Source organism: Wasmannia auropunctata, unplaced genomic scaffold (genome assembly GCF_000956235.1).
Source record: "Wasmannia auropunctata unplaced genomic scaffold, wasmannia.A_1.0 LD336055.1, whole genome shotgun sequence".
NCBI classification, from domain to species: domain Eukaryota; kingdom Metazoa; phylum Arthropoda; class Insecta; order Hymenoptera; family Formicidae; genus Wasmannia; species Wasmannia auropunctata.
The window spans coordinates 859,329-877,098 of NW_012026835.1; the positions used below are offsets into that span (position 1 = coordinate 859,329).

General features: G+C 36.8%; 2 protein-coding genes, 1 long non-coding RNA gene and 1 other non-coding gene across 4 annotated transcripts; 1 reads left to right on the plus strand and 3 right to left on the minus strand.

The window, feature by feature from the left end:
• Positions 1-8,473: 8,473 nt before the first annotated feature.
• Trnav-uac lies at positions 8,474-8,546 on the minus strand. Its single transcript has one exon. It is a non-coding gene; the product is annotated as a tRNA-Val (tRNA).
• Positions 8,547-10,729: 2,183 nt separating this feature from the next.
• LOC105450788 (probable ATP-dependent RNA helicase DDX10) lies at positions 10,730-14,581 on the plus strand. Its single transcript, XM_011690800.1, has 12 exons — positions 10,730-11,102; positions 11,183-11,374; positions 11,454-11,726; positions 11,818-11,939; positions 12,022-12,223; positions 12,307-12,469; positions 12,602-12,785; positions 12,895-13,071; positions 13,145-13,380; positions 13,507-13,697; positions 13,880-14,274; positions 14,343-14,581. The coding sequence occupies exons 1-12, from the start codon at positions 11,010-11,012 to the stop codon at positions 14,464-14,466; spliced, it is 2,352 nt and encodes a 783-aa protein (XP_011689102.1). The 5' UTR covers positions 10,730-11,009; the 3' UTR covers positions 14,467-14,581.
• On the minus strand, positions 14,477-17,721 carry LOC105450787 (isocitrate dehydrogenase [NAD] subunit gamma, mitochondrial). The gene is made up of 3 exons (XM_011690799.1): positions 17,603-17,721; positions 17,279-17,511; positions 14,477-16,084 (listed from the first exon to the last, which is right to left on the minus strand). Exons 2-3 carry the CDS (start codon positions 17,492-17,494, stop codon positions 15,146-15,148), a joined length of 1,155 nt encoding a protein of 384 aa, XP_011689101.1. The 5' UTR covers positions 17,495-17,511; positions 17,603-17,721; the 3' UTR covers positions 14,477-15,145.
• LOC105450786 lies at positions 16,549-17,060 on the minus strand. Its single transcript, XR_974498.1, has 2 exons — positions 16,986-17,060; positions 16,549-16,754 (listed from the first exon to the last, which is right to left on the minus strand). It is a non-coding gene; the product is annotated as an uncharacterized LOC105450786 (long non-coding RNA).
• Positions 17,722-17,770: the final 49 nt, after the last annotated feature.

The following is a 17,770-nucleotide window of genomic DNA, read 5'->3' on the forward strand; positions in this document are numbered from 1 at the left end:
CGTCCCCTCGCAGGCCCTCAGGGCTACCGCCTCTCGCCTGCCCTCCCACAATCACCCTCCGCCGCCCCGTCACGGACCCGATGGGCGCCCGGGCCACCTGGCCGTTTCTCAGGCTCAATAATGCAGCGCGCCCGACGTGGAGAGCATCGCCCAGGCGGTGGTAAACCACCATCGGCCCCTAGTCGGCCGCCGCCGGCTGGAGGAGTCCTGGCGGGATGATGCTACAATTTCACCGCACCCTCACGCCCGCGAGACCAGGACTATATGTAACCACCAGCTCTTTCACCCTTTCTCTCTCTCTCTCTTTTTTCCCTCTCTTTTTCTCGGGTCGAGTTGTAGGGCTGACTTCTTGATAGTCCGCCCTTCGCCGCGCCAAACAGAACCCTCTCACGCGAGCGCCTTAGCCTGTCATAACATTTTTATTGCCCGATGACCGCCGCGACAGCAACCTATGATGGTCAATCTGACTCTCTTTCAATTGGGGAAAATTTTGTTACAGATGGATGATTGAATTTTTTTAAATAGTTTCTGTGAGAAATAAAATTTTACAAAGAGTTATATATAAGCTATCATACTATAAGGATTAATTAATTCGACCTGATTTTATTCGCTATATTATATTTCTAGTATTATAATTTAAAATGGGACAAAATGTGTCGCTAACTCGGGGTTGGATAATTAAAACTAATGAGACAATAAGACAATCAGGATGCCGAAGGAGAGAAACGGAGAAACAAAGAGAGGTCGTCGGTTTCGTTTTTTTTTTTTTCGTCCACCCCCGTGATGTCGCCTCGGCATATTGTAGCCACGCACGGTGCGCCAGTGTGCAATTACACGGGGCGTATTATTTAACCCTGTTTGCACGAACGCGTGTCGCGTAGCTCGTGCACGCACGTAACATATGTCGCGTTGCGCAAAGAGTCGCAACGGGGGTGAATCGGACACAGTCAGATTTTCCGCCCTTTCTAAAAACGCACAGACCGCGCCGAACGTAACGAGGAAGAGAGAACTGCAAAGTCGCGAGAAAGACTAAAGAGAAAATACGCGGAGTACTTTTTGTTTGAATAATTTTGATACCATAGATAGAAGAAGTAGCAAAACAATAAATGTTAAATTAAAAATTTCACTAAAAGTTCTTTCAGGAAATAATACTAAATAAATAAATGTAGTTTCTTAGATGCGAAAAATTCAATAGAGATCTGATTCTTCTGCTTAATTTGAAACAAAAATTTTGTTTCAACAGAATTAGAAAAATACTTGAGGCAAACTATTGAAAAGTTGTGATGAAGAACGTACATGTCAACGGATGTTGCACCCAGGGAGACAGTTTAGCATATGCCCATCGATCATGCAAAGTTCGACAAGCGCGGCGCAGTTTGCGCTTGCAAGCACTCGTCTAATGTCGATCGGATGACTTTTCGATAGTTTTCGACGGCGCAATGCGCTGCAAGGTGTTGATGGCATGCAAATTTTTTTCCGCGTCACGTCACGTGCGTCCTTTCGCATAAAAAATGCTGATCGATCGCCGATTTATAGCGGAAATAGCCTCGTGTCATTTTTGGGAGCAGCTGTAAAACGATATTAACGAAACTGAGCTTCATCGCGTTGCGATTTAAATAATATGATAGATCTCTGAAATGAGAAAAAATAATCATTTAAAATAACAATTGAAGATAAATGAAATAAATTAATATCTTTTACATTTTTTTTTATTTCTAAGGTCTGCAGATGATAATTTAATAAAAAGTTTCTTGAATTTTTATTTTAACGATTTGTCATATTATTCTAATTTGAGGAGGGATTTTTTTTATCTAAAAGACATAGATGCACAAAAATACATAGTTTGTTATTGAAATAATGAAGTAATAACGAAGTTACCTCAAAGGGTTTAGTTTCTACATGAGATCTACATTTCGCAAACACGCACTCATGGCAATATCTTTCCTCTCTTTTCCATATCATTCTTTAATATACCGGAGCTATATTTAACATCGCGTGCAAGCAAGTATGAGCGAGTAAGAATTTTTGCTACTACTTTAACTCTTTCTCTGTTGTTAAAATAAAAAGTTCCCGCTATCGAGAAGTCAGAATTAACTGGTGTCGCTCCCCTTCGATTAACTTTCTAATTTGATTAGCTCCGATTACAAATGCACGCCACGTTATTCACGTATATAATCGGTTCACAAAGAGGGTTCATTGAGAAAAAAAGCACGTGGTGTCAGAAATCCTCCATTACGTCGCCGCTGTGATGCGTGTCGCGAGATTGCTGAGTAAGTCTCACCTGGATCTTTTTTTTTAACTCTCTGAAAGATTTTTAATTAGTTTCTGTATTTATTTCTCATCAAAGTGATGATATTCTTATTTCCATCCCTACGATTTATTTCCCGAATTAGAATCACAAGCCTAGATTTTAATCCAATTATTACGCATCCGCGTAATTGAAAAAAATTCTATAATTTTTAAGAAATTATATAATTAATAATTTTTTTATAATTAATAATTTTCCGTTTATATACGATGAGGTATATTGTCGAATATTACGGGTAAAGGCTTGAACTCACCGTTCAAGGTTTTATCTTTTTCGTACGCCCACTGTACAGCGATTAATTTTTGATGATCTGCTTCTACGTAAGCATGGTCGTTACGTCGAGTCACCTGACGTGACTTTGTTATACCTGAGGGTCCCAATACAATTAACGACTCGTGAATAATAATTGATCCTACAGAAAAATAGCATATGTCGCATAATAGATCGTAACAGGTAAACCTTCAGTGGAGATAATTCAGTGTAATTAGCCAGTATCGATGACTTGTAAGTCAACTGCAGTATAGGGATTACATGACCGTAATCATGTTGAAAACGAAGCCTGTGATTAAAAGTTTTCAGTAAAAGTACAATATCAGACCGTTCACATTTAGCAAAATACATTATTATATACGTTCATTATTTAGCAAAATTTAAAAACATTAATTAAATAAACAAAACCTATTCTATTTTTGTACAGGGAAATATCTATTGTAATACAATAAATAATTGCAAAAGTTTCGTTTTTTTTATCGTACTTAAAAAAGTTCCTTTATCATTATTTTTTATTATTTTTGCAATTACCGCATTAAATGTGTAGGAGAACGCATCGTTATCCGCCAATTGTTTACAACAATTAGCGTGCATCGACGAGTACGTCTCCTCGAATAATATCGTCCCGATTTATCCGATGTTTGGACAGTCGAGTACCGGAACCACGAGGGTTCCGGCGATTATCAAAGTTAATGACGGGAGCTGCGCTCCTTTTTTTTCATCCGATCCTAATTTACGATTAGCCGCGGCACGATCAGTTCCAGCCAGGCGCACGTGCACGCTTCGCACGGTTTGACAGTGATTGCGTGACACGCTCGACTACATACATTGCACACGCATCACCCCCGCGTCGCGGCTGTCAGTGATGTCAGATCTATAAGGGATTGTGGATATAATTTCTTTTTTAATAAATTTTGAAGAGCAAAATTAATTTGCCTTTTCGTCTTCGCGCTGACATTTAAAGCTAAAAATCGCAAAGGTGACAACATCTAGAGCGTTGCATTTACGCCTGCAATTACATAACAACCGCAATGTGGGCAGGTGTATACTATTCATATTATTTTTTAATAGAACATATGCGATTAAGTTCAAAGTCTCTGTGAAGCATACAGTAGAATGCAACCATTTGCGACGACATACGGACGTGTTGGGTAAAACAACGTGTGAAATAATATCGCGTGCGAAATCGATACATTTATCCCATGTATTAATAACATTCGCGCACACGGCCGCTCCCGGATACGTACATATTAAATAAAGACTCCAGTTTGCGCGACGACGCGTATAATAACGGCAAGGTGCGAATTGATATCGCGTGCAAGACCAGTACGTGAAGTTTATGTAACAGTGCGTATTAACAGTATCCGTGCATCCAGATATCGAAAACCGGATGAAAATTTCTCCCTCTCTTTCTCACTTTCTTTCTCGCATATTAACGTTTGCCTTCTCTTGACATATGCGCCGGCCTTAATGACGGGCATTGCGGCACAGTAATTGCACGCGCAACCACCGGAAAACCGGGTTTACAGGTGCGTGTACTCACGGGTGACCAGCGGTAAACGGCGTGACACGTGTCGCCCGTTAATCGCACCACCGACGCAAGAACGCGCTGATTCCATCGAAAGAGTCCGAGGGAGCTCAATGATAGTTAAATCAACGGGCCGTTCATTTTATCACGTTTCTTCATTTTTCGCGTATTCTTTTCACGATGTTTTCCTTCTCCGAAGCGACAGTATAAAAAGCATGTATAAAAGCATCCTTATACTTTATTCGTGAGCACTCATTTTTAACTTAATTTTAAGCATGCATAGTGTTCGCGCTTTTATAGAATGAATAGAGTCGGTAAATGTATTTAATAGCAGTTTAATATAGTATTAATGCGATAAAAATAAAAGCAGTTAAAAGTAACAGTATTATTTTTACATGACTTAAATAGTATGTCGCAATATACTATACAAAAGAAATTAATTGCATTGTTATAACAGATTGCATATTATCGGCAGGTAATACTTTCTTGAGGTAATAAATCTTATCATTATTAATATATAGTTTATAGTATCAACAAAATAGTACTTACTTGTATCAGATCCCAAGTTTTGCGAAGAACTCTCTCTTTTTCCTGTCTTTTCACTGCGATCTGTTAATCTTCAGCCGAGCTTGACAATCGTCGTGAATGATACATAGATGTTCTAAAGCCCCAATTTTTAAGTATTGTACTTATTCAGTTTTAGTGTTTAATATTTGGTATTTTGTAAGATTCGCGACAAACTTTAAGAGTGTATTCTCCAAAAAATACAAAGTATTTTTTTCTACTTAAAAAATTGAAACACATTTACGTAAAGCGATAAATAAATATTTAAGATTGTAATTTAGCTTGATTATAAATATAAATTAGACAGAATTAATTTAATCTTGATAATGAATATTGTATGTCGACTTTCAAATGTCTCTCAAACTAGATAACAACTGTTATACAACTGTTGATTCTTTAAATGTAGTTTGTTTTATTACTTTTATTTTTACCAACGTTTACAAATATATATATTTACTAAATTATTTCTTTTTTTTTAGTCTTTTACATTCATCAGTTACAGTAATTATTAATATTTAAAATTATTTAGATATCTTAAGAGTCGATAACAAAATCAGCTGTAGATCTTCCTAATTACCTAAATCCGAATGTGTTTGCACCTGCACGTGGTCAGACTAATGTCATGATAGCAGACATTCCCCAGAATTCGCGTAACAATTCACAAGGCGCAGAATAAAGCCGCGCGCGATATGGCCATGAAATGTATCCTTCGGAATTCCACGCCGATTATCGTCGATTTTCCCGATCGGAGTGAAAGTTCCTCGATCTCGGTTCGCGATGATTGCTTCTCGTCGGCAGGTAAAACGCGTCGAACTCGCGTACGCACGTCGAGACACGTGCGATCTATAACTCGTAATTTTTACCCGTTGCGATCTAACCGCGACTCGCGGTGGTAGCGCAGAGAAGGGTATCAGCTAGCGAGGACAATCATCCCCCGGTTCCCGGGGTTCGCGCGGCTGGGCGGACGCGATGTCCGTCGACGCGAGAACACGTGCGCGAGACGTCGGCCAGCGATGATGATTGGCTGACAGGCGGAGCCAGATCTCGTGAGCCTCGCAGGGGTTGAACGAGCACAACCCCCTCGACTAAGCAGCGAAGGGTGTCCTCTCCTTTACCCTGCTGTAAACGGCGGTGAGTGAGCCGGAGCGCGAAAGTCAACTCGTACGCGGCCTCTCCCTCCGGCTAATCGCAAAGAACCACCGTAGTCGAATCGACTTTATCGAGCGAACTTCGAGAGGGGTATAAAAGGAATAGAGAGAGAGAGAGAGAGAGAGAGAGAGAGAGAGAGAGAGACAGGATTGTGTGGGGAGAAAATTTATTTTACCTTGGTCGAACTCTTTTCAGCATTCAATAATAACACGTGAGGAAAAGAGAAAAAGAATAACCAAAGATGAGTGAAAAAATTTATATATAACGAAAGGATAAAATACACATAAACTGATCAATAGTTTAATGAACAATTATATTACAAACAAGTTAAATTTTGAAGATTTTCAATTGATAAAACATTGAGTTATAGATTGAAGGTTTGAAAAATTTTACGAATTACTTAAACATCCGACAATAAAATTAAAAATTTTTTAAAAATAATTGCCTTCAAATCGCTCAAAAAATTTGAAAACAAAATAAGGGTTGAAAATCCTGAAGCATGTTGTATACTTTTTAAATAGAATATTCATTCTTTGAACATTATTCGAATCTTATAACTACACAACCCGTAATTTCTATATAGATTGATTTATATTGTAGATCGACTTCAGCAATGATTGATCCTTAAATAAAGATCTGACAGGCCTCGTTGGAATATACATTCCTGTTATCATACTCTGGGAGTGACTGTGACATCTGGCTGTTTCTCACGGCGCTGCGATGTTACGGTTACGCAAGACAAGCGTAATGGCATACAGTATTCCCTGAATATTTCATTTATTATTTCCCTGGAAATCAATGATCGCCATCTCGAAAATACATGTATGTGATCAAGCCACCGTTTTATCCATTAGATATTTTATGCACGGTGCATAGGACTCACAGGACTCATAGGAAGTTTTTTAATACAGAAATAAGTCCAAGACTCGAGCAAGAAAATTTGCTTGCTCGAAAATATTTTTACACGATATAAGATACAAAAGTTTATTTAGAAATATATAATTAAATTATTTAATTGTATTATTGTTATTATTATATAATAATTAATATACCATGACTATAATAAGTAGGTCCGCTGAGTTTAAATTAAAGTTTGATAAATATACTGGTAAACTTAGTCTATTTCATCTAAAAAGAAACCATTCCATATCATTTTTAAAAAATTTCTAAGCAAGAAATTTAATGACAGGCTTGCGCTTTAATATTATAAGCCATTTATTTGCTCTTCTAAAAAAAATAAAGTAAATAAAAAAACGAAGGAAAGTATCATGATCACTTTGACGGAAATTAAAGGTCGAGTTAACGGCGACAGTGTTGAGTGCACCGAGCTACCAAGCTCTCCCGTTAATTTCAACACATCGAAGTTGTCCTGGAGGGTGAAGAAAGGCAGGTCTGCGTTTGATAGCTCCGCAGGATCCGCAAGATCCTCGAGTGCCTCCTCGACGCGATAGCGGGAGCAGAAAATCGCGCTGAAGTGGTAACGGTCGGGCTAATGGCTCGGAGACGATATTTTGTTAAACAAGGAAACCTTTTATCCCTCCTACCGCGCTTCGCTGAAAAAGACGCTCGACGCAGGGACGCTGTCTCCTCCAACAGAACTACCACTATCGTTTTATCAATTTGTCAAAATACTTATTGTAACTTGCTACGAGTAGAATATTTAAAAAATATTCTAATCCTTGAGATAAATATAACGATATCGTGACAATATTCAGACATTTTGTATCTTGGAAAAGTTATATTTGAAGAAAAGTAAAATCGCTGAACCTACTTTTTGTCGACTGTAACAGATATTTATTTATCTTATACTTTTCATACTCTTAAATAATATATATTATATTTACGAGAATATGTTTCAATTTTTTATATAATTCTTTTCTCTTGTTTATTTCATTACAGTATAACGATTTCAAGTTTGCTTCTTTTGCAAGATTTCGCGTAACGCGACTGAGCGCATTTCTCAATTCCACGCTGAAAGCGGCCCTGCACCGTTACTTCGGTTGTCTTGTCACCAGAAAAAGGACGAAAGAAACCGAAGTGTGAACCGCCGACCGCCATGACAAGGTGTCACCTGCGGTTTCTCACGGTTCGCCCACGCATATCTCGCCATTTCTCGCGGATTCCTTCGATCCGCCCTATCTCTCACTCGAATCTTTTCATACTTTCGCCCCCTCGCCGAGAGTCGATAAGTGTGACGGGTCGGCTAGCGTCATTCGATGAAGCGCTTTCTCGCCGATAAGTTTAGCTTCAATTAATTTCTAATTACTTAAAAGAGTTACCAAATTGATTTCTAATTTTTCTAATTGAATTCGATTTTTTTACCGACAATAAATATAATTTTGAAATGTAACAATAAAGTAGACGTATTAATAAGTGCTTAATTTTTGAAGAATGACTAGTGAAATTATTATTTCGACAATTATTAAGTAATATTAAATATTTTTAAAATAGATCATCAAACTTTACAAATACATTTTATGCTTTGAAAGGAAAATAAGTCTTACAATCATAAATCCGAAATCATAACTTTTCTTCTCGAGTTTCTTTTATCCTCGAAACGAATAGAATACCGCGGTTTCAAATACACTTTGAAGACATTAAATAGCGCGCTTTCTAAGGATGGATCTCATATCTAAGCAAAAAGTACAAAAAAGTGGTTCCGGCCGGGATCGAACTGGCGACCTTCTGCGTGTAAAGCAGACGTGATAACCGCTACACCACGGAACCTGATGGCGATAGTTCTCTTAAATAAGATTAAATTTTTCATTATGTCACTAAATGTTGCTAAAATGTTATACATATATAATTAATGATAAAATAATAATAGTACTATTATTAATATTATAATTAATATAGTATTATTATTATTATTAGTATTATTATATAATAGTATTTAGATTATTGAATAATTGATTTATGCTATAGAAAGGTGCTATGGAAGAATGTAATATCGCGTCCCAACGAAAGAATCAAATGTTCTTCCCCGTTTTCACCATTCATAAATAATAAAGAGTATACCAATGTAAAATAATCTATGAATATCAATTACTATAAAATTGGAGCTTTGATTTGTAAGATAAAAAATAATAAGCTTGGAGTAGTTTTCGTTAATAAAATTCGATAAAATAATTTTAAATTCAATAAATATTTATAAGTTATTGTAGTTTAATTAATTTTGCAAAATGACCAAATCAGTAAAAATGTATATATTTCATATACACGACAAAACATATTTAAATATCAGAGATCGCTAAAGTTATTAAAAACTAAAACTCATTATTTTCTATTATCTTTTTATAAAAGAGTTTCAAGAGATTTATTGAAATAATAAATATCATTATAAATGATTTAATGAAAGTACAGATATAAGCGCGCCCAATTATAATATTACTTGAAAATAATTTAACATTACCTTTGAATGTTGATTCGCTTTTGGTTTTGCAACAACTAAGATAGAGAAATCCTGTGATATGCCAGCCGGAAATAGTGCACTGGTAGGAGTCATCAGGATCACAGCTTCCATATAATATTGTACGCGACCGTGTCATCTCTGCAACGACTTTCCGTTCTTCTCACTTCGAAAAATTGCTCTTGCATCCCCGTGGCTTCAATTATATCTGTCGCATTCTTTGCTGAAATTAAAAGAAAGTTACTGAAAGAAACTAAAAACAGCCTCGCGTCAAGTATAATGTAAATCTAACATAATTATTGAAAAAAAGAGCATTGTTTTTCCAATGTTAAGAGATATCCTATTTGCTAAATTCTTTTTTAACGTAGCAATTGAATAATAGGCACGAAGCTAAAAATGGGAACAGACAGATATAATGGACACAACGAACAATTAGAAACCCGCGAACCCGCAAATCGTAATTCAAATCATTGAAACAAACGTCTGGACCAATTCAAAAAAACTCCGCTCAACTGCAACATGCAATATATACGCGTCTCAATTAATGCAATAGAGACCAGTTAAAAACATATCTACCGACAATAAACTCATATTATTCAGGAAAAAAATAAGCGCTCTCTCTCTCTCTCTCTCTCTCTCTCTCTCTCTATTTAAGTAGACTGATTGTGAGTTAAACTGAGTATTTTTATGAATTATGGACACAAAAAAATAATTTTAATATATCAAAGTTAATTCAATTTGTTCAGCTTGTTATTTAACATGTAAAAGTTTATTATAAGAAACTGAATAACTCTAAATAATTTCTATATCAAGGGAAACATTTTTAACTACATTAATGGTGAATAAAATGAATCTCACTTTCAGAAAATCTAGAGAATATTTATAATTACTTTTATGAAGATTATAAAAATTCTAATTAATATCGAAATTTAAATGTTTAAAAGATGAAAAAAAAGAAATTCGATGGCTTTTTAACTTACAAAATTTACAATTTGGAATATGTCAAACATTAATACATAGAACAAATTTTTCTCAGTTCTCCTTATTTTACAATCTTACTCTAAAATAAAAATATAAAATTGTGCAAATATTAAAGAAGAGCTTCCTATGTAGCAATAAGCATTATGTGACGTGGGCAATTGCAACGCGTGGGCAATCGCAATGTGGGCAATTGCAACGCGTGGGCAATCGCAATGTGGGCAATTGCAACGCGTGGGCAATCGCAACGTGGGCAATTGCAACGCGTGGGCAATTGCAACGCGTGGGCAATCGCAATGTGGGCAATTGCAACGCGTGGGCAATCGCAACGTGGCCAATTGTAACGCATGGACAACGATTGCGAACGATGTATATAATTGCTACTATAATTGGGTTAGCTAACTTCAAGACTTCAAATTGTATGTAGTACATACATACATACAATATGTTCCTTGGATAAATTTTATTGCAGAATTTATAAAATATCATATGCAGCAGTCGATAAATAATTTTTAATGTCGCGGCGGTAATTACCTGCACCAGAACGGTCGTAACCATAGTCGATAAATTTGCAGATGACTTTACCAACTAGTGAAAATTAAATCTCTTATGTTATCGACATAAATAATATTTTTCTACTTTCTCTACGTCCTCTACGATAAGCGGTGCCAGCACTTGATATGTCTCATTTTGTAGCAAATGAATCAATGAAGTAAACACGTGGTATCGGAGAAAACATTGGAAAACGAAACGAAATAATATTTATGATTCATCAATAAAAGAAAGAACGCAACGAATAAATTATGACTGACAAAAAGAAAGTAAAAGCTTATGCGAAGAAGAAACGTATACCGGAGAGTAAAATAATCGAGGAGTTACGGTCTAAGTATGACACTGTAAGTACAACCAAGAGTATCATGTGACATAACAATTCAAACAGTGGTACGTAAAACTAATTACAAATGTGAAATTATAGATAGACGTTACGAAAACGACAAAGTTCAATGATCTTCCCCTATCGAAGTTTACCCTGAAGGGTTTAACGGAAAACAACTATGTCGAAATGACGGACATCCAGAGGCAGAGTATCGGCTTAGCCTTGCAGGGCAACGATATCTTGGGAGCTGCGAAAACCGGCAGTGGCAAAACACTGGCTTTTCTTATCCCAGTACGAACAAATAAAATCTCTCGTGTGAACAGATTTTCTAACGGCTACGACATACGATTGATAAATCGTATTGTTTCAGGTATTGGAAATTTTGTACTGCAAAAAGTGGTCGAGACTAGATGGTCTAGGTGCATTGATTATCACACCAACGAGAGAGCTGGCGTATCAGATATACGAGACGTTACGAAAAGTGGGTCAGCACCACGATATTTCAGCAGGCTTGATTATAGGAGGAAAGGATTTAAAATTCGAGAAGAAACGTATGGACCAGTGTAATATAGTTATATGTACACCAGGACGTTTGCTTCAGCATATGGACGAAAATCCATTATTCGATTGTGTAAATATGCAGGTAATTGTTAAATAACACTTTTTTGCTTTTAATGAAGCGAATTATACACTTTTAAAGAAATAAACATTATTGAAGATACAATTTTCTGTAGATATTAGTGTTAGATGAAGCGGATCGTTGTTTAGACATGGGTTTTGAGAAGACCATGAATTCCATCATTGAAAATTTACCGGCTAAAAGGCAAACTCTGCTTTTTTCAGCGACTCAAACAAAGTACGTATTGAGAGATAATTACATTGAATTAAAATTTTCATGGCACTAACAGTGTTATTATATACTTTGGCATTTTTATTAGATCTGTGAAAGATTTGGCGAGATTAAGTCTTAAAGATCCATTGTACGTGTCCGTGCACGAACACTCTGCGCACACCACGCCGGAGGGCCTGCAACAGAGTTACATTGTCTGTTCCTTGGAAGATAAAATGGCAATGCTATGGTCCTTTATAAAAAATCACATGAAACAGAAGATAATTGTATTCTTTTCCAGCTGTAAACAAGTAATTATTTTTTATATCAACTACTTGATATAAACTGAATTATTGTGAACTGACATAATTTGTTTGTCAAAAATCAATTTTAGGTGAAGTATGTATATGAAGCGTTTTGCCGACTGCGACCAGGCGTCAGTTTATTAGCTCTCTACGGCACTCTTCATCAGCTGAGAAGAATGAGTATCTACGAATCGTTTTGCAAGAAGCAGCATGCTGTTTTATTCGCGACTGATATCGCTGCCCGTGGATTAGGTAACTGAATCCTGTTCTGCAAATTCAGAATACTTACAAATTTCTGTACCAAAGAAATTCTTATTGTATTAAAAACTACTAATTTCCTATTGTTTTATAATTTTAATAATTGTAATAATTATAAATTTGCAGATTTCCCTGCCGTAAATTGGGTGGTTCAAATGGATTGTCCGGAAGATGTCAACGCTTATATACACAGAGCAGGCAGAACCGCCAGATTTAAAAGTGGTGGTGAATCCCTTCTAGTTTTGTTATCATCCGAAGAAGCGATAATCGAGAGACTTACGCAACGTAAAATTCCAATAAATATGATAAAGTAAGGCTTATATATATATTATATATATATATATATATATATATATATATATATTATTTTACTCTAACATATTCATACTCGTTACTCACATATCTCTATATATGTCTAGGATAAATCCAAACAAGCTGCAATCGCCACATCGTAAGCTGGAAGCTTTATTAGCGCGAGATGTGACATTGAAAGAAACAGCTCAGAGAGCCTTTGTAACATATATCAAATCAGTTTTCCTAATGAAGGATAAAGAAATCTTCGATGTGCATGCTTTAAACACAGACGCATATGCTAAGTAAGCACTTAAGAAATTGTTGAATATGAATCGTTATATGTATTGATTCTTTTATAGTAAAATTTTATTACAGATCGTTAGGTTTAGCCATACCTCCGAGAATCCGATTTTTACAAAGAATGCAGAAAAAAATGTCGAATAATAGTAACGTTAAGACTGAAGAAAAAATAGATCAAATTTCATTTAAATCGGCAGATAACAGCGAACAGGAAGATAGCGGAAATAACTCTGACAAAAGTGATATTCCTGATAATAAAAATAATGAAAAAAGAATAGTTAAAGAAAAAAATACTGCTGCTCTTCAGTTTGGTAAGAAAATCGAAAAAAATGTTTTATATTATAAACATATAGATATTAGAACTATATAGATTCCTTATTTTTTGTTCCCCTTATTCATAAAAGAAATTAACTGTGTGTAATTATAATTTTTTTTAGATGATAGTGACGACGAAGACATATTGACTATAAAGAGAAAAAATATAGATGTCGATGATATTCCTATGACAGAGAATGAAGATAAGACGTCGAACAAAAAGAAATCTGTTACAAAAGTTGCATTGGCCAAGAAGATTCTCAGAAAGAAGATTGTACCCAATAAGAAAACTGTATTTGATGATGAGGGCCAAGTGAGAATTATATTATGCATTATTATGAATTTTGTGCAACACAAACTATACTTATAATTTGTAGTTTTATACAATTTTGAGATAGCAAAAGCTAGAGCATATCTTGTCTAACTAATTGTTTCTTTTCGAATTTTCTTGCTCGGTCGTTTACCTGCTTGCTCATATGAAAATATTTGCTTCAGGAATTAGTCGATTCTGCCAAAATGAAAATGTCAGAATTAGCACGGCAATACGAGAATGAAGTCGATTCTGGCATTAATATCGAGATGGCCAAGCAAATTTTGCGCGAGGAGGATCAGTTCGATAAACAAAGATTCAGAGAGAAGATTAAAGAAAGACACAGAGAGGAGAAGAGGAAACTGAAGATTACTAAAAAGGCAGAAACAAACGACGAAGAGGGCGGAGACACAGGCGATGATTACGGTAGCGAAAGTGAAGCTAGTGAAGATCCAGATCTCTCATGGTTACCTGATCCAGATAAAATATACGGCAAGCAACAAGATAAAGACGAAGAAGTATCGTCTGCCAATGAGTCTGAAGAAGACGAAGAATCTGAGGAAGAAAGCATAGTTCACAGGTAAAAATCACATAATTTGTACTTATAAGTCGTATTAGAAAATTTAAACATAACTCTCTCTGTTACAGGCCGTTCAAAAGAAAATTGGTAACGCAAGAGGAGTACAAGGGAACCAAGAAGAAACAAAAAGTATCGAATATTGCCGATCTACAGGCCGACGAGGAATTAGCGTTACAGTTATTACAGAATTAGCAAGCGCGTCTTTAGAGAAATGTAAATTTATACATTTTATTTTTATGAACGTGGCGGTATGTACACTTTACAATATGCAACGATTATCTTAACAATAAAGTGTAATTTTACATTTTGTCATAGTTTTAATTTAACTAGATAAAATTGTACTAAGGCGGCAAATATGAATATTTGTCAGAATAAATTATGATCGTTTTCTTATCGCGCAAACATTAGTGAGTATTCTTGTAATGGTAAGGTGTAACCAGTATTTTACAATTCATACAAGTTACTCTCACAGTGATAATATTTGGTAAATTCATCTATAGGAACTGCTACTACTTACAATATACAGTGAATATTTTATAAAATTCCAATTATCGAACAATATATTACAGAACACATTTGTGATTCAAACCAAGCAAGCCAAAATCCATCCAATTATTTGAAAGCAGATTTTTTTTGTGAAACAGAAATATTTTGCAGTTTTGAGCGAATAGATGAAATTTCATTTTATCGCGTATTGTCGGAACGTTCCTTTTGCAATTGTCCTAACTAGCTTACCGTATGATTCTTTTATGTTATCTCACTAAAAATCACATAAGATTCTTGGTATATGTACTTTGAATTCGCCACTTTCCATGGACAGCTGCTACAAGAGATTTCATTCTAGAACAACGATCTAATCGTCACAGTCTTTTTAAGCGGTCGCGATTTTTATGTGCTTCAAAATATTGTCGACGACGTCTCTGCTCGTTGCGGTGCCACCGAGATCACGGGTGTGCACCCCTTGATTGATGGTCTTGTTGATCGCGTTCTGGATAACAGAGGCGTGATGTTTGTGGCCCAGATGACGCAGCATGTCGACCGCGGCGTTCAGCATCGCGATTGGATTCGCGATGTTCTTGCCGGCGATGCTGGTACCGGTGTTACGAGTGCCCGGCTCGAAAATCGTATAGTGACCGCCGTAATTCTTGCCGGCCAACAATCCGGCGCCGCCCAACAGACCGCACACTACATTCGACACGATGGCGCCGTACAGATTGGTCGTCAGCACAATGTCGAATTGATGCGGATTCGACACGAGCTGCATGCAACAATTGTCAATGATCATATCATTGTGGATGATATCCGGGTAATCCTTGGCAACTCGCCGTGAGATCTCCAAGAAAAGTCCGTCCGACAGCTTCATAATGTTCGCCTTGTGGACCGTCGTGACTTTCTTGCGGCCGTTCCTCTTGGCGTACTCGAACGCGTAGCGAGCGACGCGTTCCGAGTTGAAGTTCGTGATGACTTTCATGCTCTCGATAACGCCGTTGACACTCTCGTGCTCCAACATGGAGTACTCGCCCTCGGTGTTCTGCCTCACGATAACGATATCGATGTTCTTCTGACGTGAGTTCACGCCCGGATAGGAAACGCAGTGCAGAACGTTCACATAAAGATCGAGCTCGTTTCGCAGGGCGACATTTCTAGACATGACGCCGGCTTCCGTGCTGTGTGTCTCGATGTTTCCCTTCAAAGCCACTCCGTTTCTGCGTATCGACGTAATTGCATAATCTAAATCGACGTTGTCGTCCGCGTTGGGATCAATCTCGACATCTTCGAAGTCCACTGGTACGCCAGCGTATTTAAAAACCTGTAAACAAATAAATCGTAAATCTCACTTCCAATAGCAGTTCTAGATGGAGGATTGACAGGAAGATCACTCCTCCTATGTAACACATTCTTGCATCGCTAAAAGTCACGGAGGGATTCGTACGCGAGCCACGGACTGAGGTGGACGTCCGTGATCAAGTGATTCTAGAATTTTCACGGCGTTTTAGTATTTCATTATGTGATTTAGTAATTTATCTTATCGACTTTAAGAATCTCGGATTCGTGCGCGAGCCACAAACTTGGGGAGGGCATCCGTGGCAGAGTTATTCAGCATTTTGGAATCTTCCAGAATCTTCGCAACGTTTCTGTATTCATATACTTTCGCATTAGTATTTCACTAAGTGACTTAGTATTTCATCAATCCGCTTAAAGAATTTGGGCTGAATTAACACTTTGCCTGAGGATAGGTCCCATTAAGGGATTAGCCAGCAGGCTAAAAGCATCTTTTTGCAATTTTTTTCAGAGATTTATTGAGTCTTTCAATTTAAAGAATTTTAATGCATTACAAAGTAAGTTTTAAGGAATGTTTAGAAAAATTTTCATGTATAATAAAAATATTCATTTTTTTGGGCATAACAGCTGATAGTATGGACGGCCTTTAAAGAAGATATATAGCTTGTAATGAGAAAGATTTCTCGAGACTGGATCATCTGTAAGCAAAAATGGATGGATTTAGAAAATATATTGGTTTCTCAGGTTCCTGATTAAAGGATGTTCTTATATACTTTTTTTTATTCTCAAAATAAACGCTTTTTTAGGTAAAAATTGACTTTTCACTTCCAAATATCCATTTTCTTTCTAATTAATTTTTTTCTAAAATCCTTCAATCAGGGACCCGCAAAACTAATATATTTTCTAAATCCATCCGTATTTTTACTTACAAATGATCCAATCCCGAGAAATCTTACTCATCGCAAGCCACCTTCCTTAAAAGGCCGTCCACGCTATCAGCTGTTATACCCAAAAAAATGAATATTTTTACATGAAAATTTTTCTAAATTTTCATTCCTTAAAACTTACTTTATAATGCATTAAAATTTTTTAAATTAAAAGTATCAATAAATCTTTGAAAAAAGTGCTTCTTTTTAGCTATAAACTTAACTACCACTAATCCCTTAAGGAAGAAGAAAAAGAAGCTAATAGCCACGGACTCAAGGATGATATCCATACGCACCTCTTTTACATAACCCATCAACTCGGGTCCGATGCCTGCTCCAGGCAGCATGGTAACGGTATGCCTGCCACCGTAATGGGCCTTCGGTATGGGCATCACCCTCTTGATGGTGGGAGTCTTGTGCTGGATATCGAAGCCGGATAGAGAGGCACATCGTTGACTTTGAAATATTACGGGCTTGGGTTTCAGGTACCTTAAAATCGAACGGGCAGCCATCTCGTCGTATTGTTTCGCTGTAAATATTACGGAAATCAGCTCTTCGATCGCCGGCTCTGAGTCTCGAAGAATCGCTTAACGCATATTTTTACTTCAATACGCAGTTACCTTTGCGAATGCTATTTTAACGATACCCTCGAGATGCACCCAAAACTGACCTTGCCTCGCCACTCCACGTCTCACGCAAAACACTTTGTGTTGAGTGCGTTGATTGTTGTGTCCACGGCACTAGAAATCAGTCCAAAAACGAACCGCGACCCGCGTAGCCAATCAGCT